General features: G+C 31.5%; 1 protein-coding gene across 3 annotated transcripts in view; it reads right to left on the reverse strand.

Annotated features, from left to right (window-relative positions):
- Nucleotides 1-14,119, reverse strand: part of LOC109825304 — a 30,973-nt gene that overhangs the window by 748 nt on the left and 16,106 nt on the right. The window contains exons 7-8 of one of the 3 annotated variants that reach the window (XR_002242970.1): nt 2,300-2,503; nt 295-410 (exon numbers count right to left, since the gene is read on the reverse strand). Coding sequence is in view for 2 of the 3 variants with exons in the window: in XM_020392134.1 (XP_020247723.1) it covers nt 2,300-2,503 (204 nt within the window). In the remaining variant the exon portion in view is untranslated. Of the gene's footprint in view, nt 1-294; nt 411-2,299; nt 2,555-14,119 lie in introns of those variants that run through there. The other 2 variants (XM_020392134.1, XM_020392135.1) reach the window with 2 other exon arrangements.

The following is a 14,119-nucleotide window of genomic DNA, read 5'->3' on the forward strand; positions in this document are numbered from 1 at the left end:
ATTGTTATACTCTGATTTTTATACTCCCTCTCTCTCACCCCCTAATACTTATACTCTCCCTCCTCTCTAATTTTTATACTCTCTCTCTCTCTCTCTAAATCCTATTGTGAATTAATTAGATTCAGTGACATAATTTAGAGTAGAATAGATTAGTCAAATTTAAAAAAAAAATAATTTAATCATTTTAACTGAAAACATAATAATATAGAAACCTTGACCATCATTAGCTATCGAAACATAATAATATATAAACCTTGACCATCATTAGCTATCGAAACATAATAATATAGAAACCTCGATGTTCTCGTCACCGCCTGTGCCGCCTTGATTTCCTTTCGTTCATCGCCTGCTCAACTTGTCAACACCATCGCTACCACCGCTTGTATTCTAGAAACCTTGACCATCATTAGCTATCGAAAAAAAAGATTTTGATTGAATCAGGATTTTGTTTGAAGTTTGGTTCTATGAAAATTATTTTTCTTGACTTCATTTGTTTGGTAGATCCCTAAAGAGGGATCATCTATTTGGCAAATCCTTGAAGAATGATCATTGTGTGTTAGATCTCAAGAATGATCGTTTATTTAATTGATTCGTGAAGAGGATCGTTTGTTTGGTTAATCTGTGAAGAAGATTGTTTGTTTGGTGGTAGACCTCTAGAAAGGATTGTTTGCTTGGTAGGTCCCTGATGATGATCGTTTACTTGGTAGTTCCCTGGTTAATCTATGAAGAAGATTGATCGCATTTGTTGATTTTAGTTGAGCTTGTTCGTGATGGAAGACATTTGAGTAGAAGACTAGAAGATGAAGACAACTATGATGAAAAAGATCACATAAAAAATTTTAGCTTTTTAAATCACGTCACAAATTAGAGTGAGTACATTTTATTTGTAACAAGCCAGACATGTATAATATACATGCTCCAGCTTGAGGAGTATTAAGAAATATATTACGGAGATCTATAATGTTATAGTTATATTAGAAATAATACATTGAAAGTATAAATTAGAGATTTAGTGATTGAGAGAAATTAGGAATGTAACTAAGAATAATTATGGTTTGGTACTTGCGTTTAGTCTCACATTGACTATACAACAAATTTCTTGTTATTGTATCCCTATATAAAGGGAAGTTGTAGCTTTTGAAAAATAAATGAGAACTACAACCTTTTATTGCTTAACAAAAACAAGAGTTCATCTAAGGAACTATTAGTAAATAAAGGTAAGTAAGACATTTTTAAGAAATATAAAGGGCATATATGCTAAAGAAGCTCAGTAAACTTTAGATTATTATTTTATCAACAACTATGGGGGAATCTAGCAGAAAACCCTCCTTTAGTTTAAAAATGATAGCATCTCTCCTAAAATTGATTCCAAAGATAAGTAGTGTTTTAAATATCAGACATTGTGACTGACATGTAGGGTTGGAGACCTAACCGCCACGATATGGCCTCCACCAAGTCATATGTCGTTTATGAGTTCATATTGGGGACATATCGGGTTATAACGGACATCTTCGGCGCAATTTCGGTTGAGAAAAAGTGCCCAAATATGTGCAACTTTGGAGCAGAACTGTTATTAGCTCTTGAGTCGCATCCGAACTCGACCTAACCCAAACATAAGTATATCTCATTTAGTGTATTTTAGCCCCAAATCAAACTGAAGAAATCTAGAATTATTAACTCTTGTACAATTGAATTGGTTGTTTTGTTTGGATTTGTTGGTTGAATACTACTTATTGATATATTTTACTTTATTTATCTAATTATACATAAGTTAATGATATATTTTACTTTATTTATCTAATTATACATATGCACACCATTACATATGGCAATCCGATATTTACTATATATCCCCTGACATATACCGATTTCTGCTATTCGATATGGATTTTACATGTCCGACATGAACCCAACGTCTAACATTTAAAAACTTGAAGATAAGTCTTACATTCTATTAGGTTCTAAAGATAACATTTTCATTTTAATAGATTTTTGTACATGAACCGATGAACTAATGTCAACACGATGGGAATTATCTCCGAAACTCAAAGGAGTTGAGAGGCTTAACTATTTAACTATCATCAGTACAGTAGGCCATATGCGAATCTACTAGAATAATCTCTCAAAGAGGGGATGTATTCTCCGAATCTTTTAATAGTTCATAGGGATTTCTGCAACTCATTTAAAGGTACCACCTAAATATACTTGCATTAGCTAATATTCAAAGATGTGACACTGGAAGAGTAGAAAATTTGAAACATAAATCATTGACGCAAGGAAATGAAAGATTGTGGGTTACCTCCCAATACAATTGGTGACAATCTACACACTGCCAAAATTCTATATTCCGATTGAAAAGACAGTTCGGTATGACTTGAAATCCCTTCGAAGCTTCAATAGCTTCCTCCATGGTAAGCGGTTTTTGGATGAAACTACCATTGCATTTTGTACATCTAGACATAAGCTGATCTTCAGATATCTTCAATTGGAATGCTTCAATTACCTGCATTTACCCCTTCATTTCAAGACTGATCACAAATTTTTGGGCTTTAACCTATGCATGCAGCAAGTGACAAGTCAAGTAACAGTAGTACGCGAGACAAACAATTTTCTTGCTGTGAAATATTTAGAATGAATGGCACATTAAATGGAAATATCGAAATACATTCATCGTGCATACCTTTCCAAATATCATAAAACATCTAAATAAAAAGTTTTTGAAAGGAAAAATCAATGTTTACTTCTATCCTGTAACCATAAACAAAAAGTCTTACCCTGACAACTCAGATGTGACTACCGGAAAACAGAATAAAAATAAAACTTAATTTTTCATATTGGTCTCTCAAATTCCATTTAAAATTTTGGAAAAAGTCCTTCAAATCATATGATTATTCAAGAAGACCCTCATATCATGGAGGTCATTTGAAAACAGTTCATCTGTCATCTTCCATTGATATATTAATCAGTCTCTTGTAAGCTTATCTATACCCTGAATTTTAGAGAGTAATAAATCCCTAAATTCCAATAAAAGAAAAAATATATCTCGTGTTCATTTTTCTCCTTAAGAGCATGTTTGGGAACTTGGCTTATAATTCACAAAGAATTATAAGCCAAGTGGATTATACGCCAAAGTGTCTAGCAAAAAAATGAATTATAAGCTGCTTTCAACAAGAGAGTGTTTCATTATTGTTAAAATGATCCAAAAAGAATTTGACTTGAAATTAAACATTGAATAGACTTTGGAATAATCCTAAATGTTGAGGGGTAAATTTGACATTTACTTGGTCAAACTATATAGCTTACAAGCTACCAAGAAAAAGTTGGGTTAGGGGAGCTTTTCTTTGTTCATAAGCCAAAATAAACCGGTTGCCAAACAGGTTTCAGTGGCTTATAAGCCGGCTTAACCAATTGCCAAACACGCCTGCAGTGTTAAATGTGCAAAGGAAAAAATGAATAGAGGAATCAGAGGTGTGGATCAATATTGAGGAATTTGTTTCAGATTTCTTCTTCTTATGTAATTTTTTTCAATTAAAGGAAAGAAGAAGAATAGATATGAAAGAAATATGGAGGGATTGGGTTCAATCAATCAAATTGGAGTTCCCCCCCCACCCCCCAAAATGAATGAAAAAATAGGATGATATTCAGTAAAGGAATAATGGCGGAAGTGGATGCATTTTCAATGGATTTGGATCCTCTTGTTATAATAATTTTTCTGAAGTTCAAGTGAACGAAAAGAACGATTAGAGATGTAGAGAAAAAGTCAAAGAAGTGAGTTAATTTTTAATGTTTTCTGTGTCCTTATGTTATTCTTTTCTAATTCAAGAAGAAGTAAGAATATTCATTAGATTTAAAGAATGCTTCACTTCCCTCTACGTTAATTAGAGGAATTTATATCAAACTATTATATAATTTGGAAGATTTAGAAGCAAATCTAGCAATTTGGGAATTTATATTGAATTTAAGCATAATTAAAAGGAACTCAATAAAATGTAAACAAGGATGACAAGTAAATAGAAATAGGGAAAATGGTTGAGCTATTGATCAATGACACAATTTTATTTTGAAACATTAATCATAATCTCTAAAGGTGAGGATGCAAGTGCAGGATATTCTAATAGCACTTTCAACTTATTCAGACTAATAACAAGTCAAGAGAAGTAGGGTTCCAATACATTTTTTATAAAAAGGTAGATATATTAACATACAAATATTGTAAAATTGTGCTAGGTGAGTGCTTGATCACACAAAATAGTTCATGGCAGTGACAACTGAGTTAGGAGTGGCGCGAAGAATTAATATGACTTAAGAGGCTTACAACTAAATGGTGGAAATTAGAAGGAAACAATTCGGTGCACTTCTAAGATAAGAAGTTGAAAACAAATATTTTTGGAATATAGATGAAAAGTCCGATATTTATGCCGATAGTATGTCTTCATGCCAGTAATTATACCAAACATACTTAGTCCAATACAAAAGGAGAATTAGTCATTTACACCTTCTAATATACATAAGGAGAATAAGGGAGAAACTAAAGATAGCCGCTCCTCTTTTATTGCATAAGTAACCTTGATGAACATTTATGCATTAAACGCAACCTTCCAACACTATTTTACTGCCAATGGTGTATAATCATGTAACTCATACCAAATAATATTTTTACAAAGTCATCCAAGAAAAAAAAAAAAAGAATGAAAAGAGAAGTACTATTCGTAAGTTCCAACAATGAGAAGTTTTCCAAGCATTTCTACTTTCGATGTTTTAACATAAAGAATATAAAGCTATCCAAATATGGAGTTAATTTTATTTTGATCTGCATATAATTTTTGTTCAAGATCTCTCATTCATACTAACCCTCAGAATCTCTCATTACTTGTTTTAGTACCAAGTACACTGTTCTATAACAAAAAAAATAGTATAACACAGATATGTACAATGTTAAAGCATCAATTTGTTAATAGAGTAAGCTAAAAAGAATCTGTGATATCTATGTCAAATATTACAGCATATCACCATATTTATATCCATAGTTCATGATGTTATCTAAAACTAAAGCATCATTACATGCCATAAACTTCTAATATTAAAAATATGTTGTTTGCTTTAATATATTTATTATTCGTATGTAGTAAATATACATATTTCAATAGTTGTATGCCAACTACAGTAATTAACATGTCCTAGTTTTCTAACATTGCCACCTTGGGTATCCATATTGCATGTCTGCGTATTTATAATCATGCAACTCAGCTACTCAATAGCATGAAACACAAAGTTGTAACAATTATTCGGCTCAAAAACTATATATAAGAAATATGTCATGTGCAGTTTGACAATAATTATTCAATAAATCATATATGTAAATTACGTATTTTTTCATTGACATTTGTAAAAGTCAAATATAAATATGTCAATAAGAAAGAAACATATATAGTTGCTTTCTTGAGTATAGATTTATATAATTCACTGAAATAATATACCCACATCCATGGCAAAGTATGAAACTTGGGTACTTGCTCACAAATCATAGCTTTTGAGTGTATTAGGGATGGAGCAAGAAATTTTTCCTCGAGCAGCAAGAATCCAAGATACATAAATTCTCTCTTATTTACATTATCAAAAACCTGAACAATTGTTATCCATAATACCTCGGTCTCCCTCTCTATTTCTTTTCTCTCTGGCCGCGAAAACCTGAGCAGTTGTTCTAGGGTTTCTTTACTCTTGGATGATAAGATCGGATTTCTACCCCAAAGTTAGTTACGTGATGCCTTGTAAACAAGGCTAAATAGCACTTAAATACCTTATAGTTTCACTCACTTTGCACTTATATACCCTCTGTTGTTTTCGTTAGCATTATACCCTAAGGCAGTATTTGTTTTTTGGATAGTCCAAAACAATGTTAAAAACAGCGAAAGTGCAAGGCAAAGTGTTAGACCTTTTAATGAAGCAAAGCGTAAACTTCAAATGTGAGGCGTGTACACCTCATGAGGTTAGGTTAAGTATTTTAATTTTAAAGTTTGTATAAAGTTTGAACATATAATATATAGTAGTATAATAATTTACAAATAGATACATTCATGTCCTGATTAGTAAAAAAGAATTAAATGTGTGAAGTATAGATGCAAATCATAATAAACTAAATTTGATTAAAACTCCAAAATTATGTAGCAGTACAATATTCTCATTAAATTATGTAGTGGGAGCCGCATGCCTTTGGTACCCCACCCTTTTAGGCTATCTCGCGATGCTCATGTTGATAAAAACTCCAAAATTAATGAAAGTTCCAAAATTGGATAAGACTATATAGCCTAATAGGTAAAAGTTTCAAAATTTTTAGGGGCCCTTAGGACAGTGTAGCTCTCTGCCCCTAGAGTATCAATGTCTCACATATTAAAGCAAAAAAAAATGGACAATAATGTAGAAACTGCAATGTCTTTTCTTTTTTTAATTTTAGGCCATTTTTTTTAATTATGAAGCAATTACCTCATCATCTGACAGAGAGGCCACATATTGCAATGAAAAAGTGGGAGATTTTAATTTTAAGATTTCAAAAGACAAATTTATTGGTGCTGATATTTATTTTCCCCTTTCTCTCTAAATCAAATTAAATCCCCCCTTTTATCCCTTACTCGACCTTCATCTCACACAACCTTAGTTCTCTTCATTGTCACTAAATCCTTCTCTTGCCTAACCCCCAAACCTTGAATTGGCGGAGGTGGCAGTACTCATTCACCACTTCTCCAATTGCCGATCAATGATCTAGCGTGCATATTGATCCGCTCCTCACCCATTATCAATAGTTTGAGAGGCTATTCGTTGCCATGGGTACGCCTTTCACATTTTTTGCTAAAATATGATCTGATGTTTTTGTTATGTTTCTTGGTTTTTTTTTCATTTGATTGACTGATAACTCCGAAGGATACTTAGCATATTGACAACGCTATCTAAGCCTAGAGAGAGAGAGAGAGAGAGAGTTTGATATGTGTTTCACATTAAAATTGTATTTATGGTACAAAGTTGAAAAAGGATTAGAACCAGTTTTGTGCCCTAATCTTTTGTTTAGTTTATTTTGTCACTACCTAAAAGAAATTATCATAATTAATCACTAATATATCTCACAATCCTCTATCTTAATACAAATTTTAATTTCTGAGTGCTTGAAAAATTGCAACTAGTCACATGTTTATTGATAAACCATTCATATCTCGAGAGAACAGATTGTGTAGAAACAGTGGACTATGTAAAAAATAATTTCTTAAAATTTATATAGCTCATGGTAATTTTGTGAAATTTCCCTAAAAGCCGAAAGATCAGCAGGTTTTGACAAATATACCAAATATTATTTACAATTGAAAACTTCTAAAATTTTCCATTATGTTCACACTTTTCTAATTGATATCCTCTATTTACCATATTATAACTGATGAATATGCATGGAAGAGCGACGATGTACTTGCATAGGAAATGCTTGCAGGGCTTAATCCACTGATTAGAAACCATTTGGAGGTAGAAAATAATACAAATTAGAAAAGTTAATTTTTTTACTTTTGTAGTTTTTGATAGATAAATCTTTTGCCATTGAGTATTTACTATTTTCTAGCTTGCAGACTTTTCCACCAATAGGAAAAGAAGGGAAGTGAAGCCCTATTTCTATTTCTCATATAATTGGTTGCTTAACTATTCAAAAGGTATCTTATTTTTCACTGAGGAGTTTATTAGATGCATATAACATATAAGTTTGGATTGAAAACTTTGATAAGAAACATCATGAAAATCAGTAAGTTAATGGTTCTAAAACTAATTATTTTTCTTTGAGTTTGAACCTATACAATATGTTGAACACAGTGGCATGATAATAAAATTAAAGTTTTCTTACTCTATACTGCATAATTAATAAAAGTTTGAATTAGTTGAATGTTACAAGAAACAACATGCAATAAAAACTATGTCTTTATCAGCATAATTTTGTCACAGACTATGTATCAAAAGAGGATATTTATCTTGGATCACCATGGCTATTTAATGACATATCTATAGTAAGTCAAGCTCTTCCTATTCCAACTTTATTCGCAACCTACTTTTTATATCTTAGTTATCTAGATCTGTTTTATTTTTTTTCCCCTACGGTGTAGGTATTAAAAAAATGTGGAGTGACCAAAGAAATCACCAATTAAAGGTGAGGACTTTACCATATTCGAGAGGTGTGAATTCTTTTTTTTCCAGAAGTCTGCTTGATTTTCTCACTTGCATGTTAACCATTAGCTTTGTTACCTATGCACTTCTACTATGAAGCTGTACCTGTACTGAAAATGTACCCGACACATCCCCGTACCCACATTTCATGGACACTACGTACTTCTACTATGCATGCATTTATTTAGAGATGTACTCAACTATATGATATATGCTTTAATTTAAAACACTTGTCATACAGTTGGATATATATTCTACACTTCAACACCATTTCTAAAACTCTTTAGACAATGATAGGGCTTGTTTAAGCACATATCCAAGTTAAAAACTATGATATAAAAGGGTTGTTTTGAGTATCTAGATAAAAAAACGACCAGTTTTCAATTTATAATAATCAACATAACAAAAGAAACTTAAAAAATGATACAACTTTAAGTCCAAATAGCACATGCATTGAAAAATAATAATGAACGCATGTAAATTATGAATTTTAATATATACATTTAGTTGTGTCCCCGTACCATAAATTTCACAGATTTGTCATGTCCCCTACCCATACCCGCACCGGTAGTGGTATACCCATTTCCATTTAAGTTAGACAATTAGTATTAAATTAGTATAAATTGTTAGCTTTAGACCTAATAGATTAATCTCTTGATCCTAGATAAGATCTTAGCTACAGCCTAACTCCTACAATTTCTTTTCTTCTTCTTATGTATTCCCTCGTGATCTAACCTGATCTAATCAATGAAGTTAACTAAATATATTTTGTTTCAATGGAATTCACATTAAAAATATTGGGTTCCTATGAAGGATGAAAAGAAAATTTCAGTAGATCACTTGATGAGGATTTTATTAATGGTTTCTGAATGTGAATAAGAATTTTATTAATAATCATTTGTAAAGAAAACCAAGGTAATATCAGTATGATGATGTACTCTATATTCTCACATGAGAGTGTAATTTCGGTTTAGTGAATTTCTCATGTAGATATGTAGATAAAAACACAGTGGTTTTACTAATGGTTTTTCAAATTGGAAGAGGCTCAATGATTATATGACAATTTTGTTTTAGTGAATTTCTCATCTAGATATCCAAAAAGAAGAATAATGGATAAGAGTAAAATAATATATGTGGATAACAAGGAAAGTGCTACATAAAACACATGATGTTGATTACTTGGACCAAAACCAAGCAATTAAATGACATGAAAGGCAACCAGTTACATGACTACTTGAACTAGAACAAAACATTATATTGATTCCCCAAGAAATCTGAATTGGCAATGCAATAACACAAAATTTAAATCTTTATAAAATTCACATTTGAAAGCTTTGAATAAAGGCAAGTCTACATTATATGATTGTTATTGTTGTCATGTTGCGTCTCAAGAATTTTATTTTACACATTTTGGGGTCATAAATGAGTTATGTACTATAAAAGGCTGTAATTCTACCAATTTCACTAAATTTCCAATAAAAATATGGTATAAGATTAGTTGGGTTGCCAATAGTCGTTGAGGGGATTGGAGATGTCTCCATTTTATGTCACAAGAAATTCCTGCTATATGTTTTATGGATATACATCACTCCACCTTATCCTATAACATAATCCTTGCTTTCTTTAAGGTTTTTATTATAGTGAACTAAAATTTAGCACAATTTATTTATTGTTGGTGCACTAAAACTAAGCTACGACCCCTTTTTTGGAGGTGCCATGCATAGTACTTATACATGTTTCATCCTTTATTTATTTTCCAGGGGATTAAATATGTATATGAGGCCTTATTTATGTCTTATTGATAAAAAATGAGAGGAAGATTGATTGCCACTTACTTTGGTTATGAACTAGGGCTGGGGATGTTGTTGATATTGTTTACTGGTAAAATTTTGTTACTTACGGTTAGGTAAGATTTGTGGAAGTCTTGCAATATTTTCCCTCACAATCAAAGTTAGCCACAACCAAAAAACGTTCTTAAGAGATAATAGTATTATGTTGTTCTAACTTGGGATCGACGAGTGTAAGGTAACTGTCATTTATTTTTGTGTATTTAGATAAATTTAGGGATAAATACCGGTATATTTTTATTAGTATATGAAATTGTTTCTCTTACTTCTTTAGCATCTTATTTTATTGCTCAAGAGATAAACGCCTGAATTTACATGTCATTGCCTTTGTGGAGTAATATCTGGATTAGGCCAGGAGTTTTATTCATAATCATTTGGAACGACATTTTAATATGACAATTTAGTGTTCGTTATGACTTAAGATCCTAAAGCGGAAATTATTATGCTTCACTGCATAAATGTTTGGGCACATATCAAATATTATAAGTATTCTTACATACATGAATCTATGACGGACTTCTGTTATTATGCGTCAGTTTTAGATCGAAGCAAGTTATTTTTTTATGTTTCGTAACTGATAAGAGATAGAAGGAAAAATCGATGGAAAATCTTGATTTGCTATTAGGATACAACCATTGTTATAAATTGTTACCGATTGCAGCGCGATTGTGGCTCGATTGCGGTTGCGACACCCTCTGGCTATGATTTCATCAATAAGAGGGAAAAAACGACCAAACTACTATTTACTCGAAATAGCAACGAAATCCACACAAAAGTGCTAAATATTGGTTAAAAGTGTTGAATAGCGCTTTTGAGAGCTAAACAAGGCATTTTAGATAAGCGGGCTTTTCAAAAACTTGAATTGAAATATACCCAAACCTAACCCTCACTCTTCTCTTCACTTAATAATACCTGATTCTTTTCTCTTGATATCCCCTCCGCTTGATACCCTAACCCTAACTCTCCTCTCTGGTCTCCACTTCTACTGCCTCTCTTCACCAGCTACGTTGCCTTCCTCCAACTTCACCGTCATCTGCGCTACAACTCCTCAACTCCGCCACTTCTTCCGCTCAAACTCGTCCACTTCACCGCCTCTACCACCTAATACTCGATTATCTATTATGACATTATCTCCACTACAACTCCTCACTTTATACTCAATTTCAAACTCACTTTTGAGACTTTTGGCTTTTATTTTGTTTGGATTTAGCCTTTAGAATTTAGAGTTTGTATATCCATTTGGAGTTTGATCTTTGCTACTTGCTTAGGATCTATAGACCCTTATCTTGCTTTGTTCATTAACCTATGCTTCAAGATTTCATTTTTATGTCAAGTTTCGAATAACTAATAATTAATTATGTTGCTAAATCAATTTTTTCTATTATTGAGAATATTTCTATTAGAGGAACTTGAAAGTTGTAAGAATGGGACAAATAACGATTTTTTTATAAATAAATACGTGTTTCATTTTATATAGTGCTTTATTAATATTATGTGATTGTTACATATCTATAATTCATGCTTAAAATCTCTATAAATTATCAAATATGCTTTTATAAAAAAATTATATTTTCTTTTGGAATATTTATAAATATTTAAACTGGACCGTTGTTTGACTTTGCACTTTTTCCTCTTTTTTTTGCAGCTTTATTCATTATCTACAACCTTAGATACAACTACTATGACCAAGAAGATAATATGTATCACTATGTTGGTAGAGAACTTTTTAAAATCAATATTATATACATATAATTTTGGATATACAGTTCATATTTGTATGTATATGAATCATCATTTATCTAATATACTAAAGTAGAACCCGAAGACACGTGGCGCATTTTTAGGCAACTGATATTTAATTTTCCATATTTAATTTTCCATATTAAGTTCAATAAAATTCTAGAGTTCACAAATTTGTTTCACCCCTTTAGATTCCTTACATACTCCTCTACCTCTTTTTTCATTTATTTGACACTAACCATCGTGCATTTCATATTCAAACGTTACCTATTATGAGCACAATTAATGAAATTACAAAAATCCAAGACTCGTTGATTTCTTATTTAGTTTTTTCATTCAAAGCTCATGCATCTCTTCTTTGATTTCCTGTTGAATCACCTACCTCAAAAGAAACTATCACACAAAGGAAACAGGGAATATAAAATCTCTCTCTCTCTAACTCTCTCTCTTTATTCTAATTATTAATGATTATCAATGTTACAGAAGACGCTAGGCGAACTAGGCGTTTGAGCCCACACCTAGCGCATAGACACCTAAGCGTATGTCTAGGTGGCGCCTAGACGTTTGGCTATTTTTTTATAATAATTGATAAAATATATATTAAATTCATATAAATTTGTAAAAAAATAGATAGCAATCCTAGATCCACAATAAACCATGCATACTTAAATGCTAAATAGCCAAAATAATAATTAACAAGGTTATAGAAAGCGCTAGGAGACCTAGGTGTTGGGCCCGTGGCCTAGAACCTAGGAGATTTTCTTTTTTATTTTTTAATTATAATAATTGATAGTAAATGTTAATGTTATAAAAAGCTTAGGTGTCAGACTGGTGTCTAGACGGATTTCTTTCTTTATTTTAAGTGGTTGTCGAGAAAGTTTTGTTGAAGGTCGGAGGAGGTAGTGAATGTGTTCATATTTGGAGGTTAAACGAGTTTGAAGGTGATTAGAGGACATGAAGGCTACAACACAGAAAATCACGATCAATGCCTAAAGAATGCAGTCTACGTAAGCAAACAATGCTCCCCAAAACACTTTTAAAATCTAGGTGGACAGCCTAGGTACTGCCTAGGCGCTAGGCGCTAATTAGGCGGCTAAGGTACCGCCTAAGATTAGGCGGACGCCTAAACGAACTAGGCGGAGGCTTTTTAAAACAGTGCTTATTATTCTCTTATCTCTTCCTCTGTAGACCCCTCTCATTCTCTAATTCACTAGGATTTGTCCTACTTTTTTTGTTGATATCTTCCCTTGGTTGTAGAGATGCAAAAAGGACCGTGTGTGTACATTTATTTCTGGAAATGTCAGGTATGGATTGAATTCAAAGATGTCACATTTATAGGAGTTTGAAAAAATTATCTTCCTTTCTTTTTTGCTTTTAAATTGATGAGTTGTTCTTGAATGAAGTTAGTGGAGAGTCAAAAGTGTTTGCGTTTATGACTAGGCGCAAAAAATTTATAGGCAAACATGAAGAACAATTTTTATTTTTATTTTTTATAAACTATCTTAATATTAATTTGATTGCTTGTTTGTTTGAAAAATATAAGTTGTTGATATATTTGCATATAAGAAGAAATGTGGATGTACTTTTATATGAGTGCAAATAAATATTGTAAACTAATTGCTAGTTTTTATTGTTTGTTAGCTTGTGCGTGTTCAATTTGATTTTAAGTCTTTGTTGTGACATTAGTATATATACATTGCAAGATATATTTTGGCTAGAAAATATCCTATCTAACTTATGTTGCCTCTTACAAACATAAGTACATACTATTAAAGGTTTCTTTATTCTTCAAATACATATTTCCATCTCTATAGAATAAATAAGCTCAATGACATCATGTACCCTTTATAATTCCAATTTCTCACATGTTATTTCAGGTATATTGATTAATTTAATGAATGAGAAAATATGTGTGTGATAATATACTCTCCAATCTGTGCATGAATAACGAGTTATGTATAATAGTAAAAAATTTAGTACTTACTCAGAAAATTCATAAAAAGAAATTTTTGTTGCTTTTTCAATAACATCATCTACCATATCTAATTCCAATTTCACATCTTATTTTGGGTATATTGATTAATTTAATGAATGAGAAAATATGTGTAATAATATACTCTCAAATCTGCACATGAATAACGAGTTACGTGTAATAGGAAAAATTTTAGTACTTGCTAATAGAAAATTCATAAAAGAAATTTTTGTTGCTTTTTCAATAAATAGTTATGTTTAGAATCCATATTATCATTTTAATAAAAAAAAGTATCAAGAAAATAATACTTCGCAAACGCAAGTATAAGAACTAGTTGCTGCGACATAATAAAAGACCAACACATAAGGGG

The sequence above is a fragment of the Asparagus officinalis genome, chromosome 10 (assembly GCF_001876935.1).
Source record: "Asparagus officinalis chromosome 10, Aspof.V1, whole genome shotgun sequence".
Taxonomy (NCBI): Eukaryota; Viridiplantae; Streptophyta; class Magnoliopsida; order Asparagales; family Asparagaceae; genus Asparagus; species Asparagus officinalis.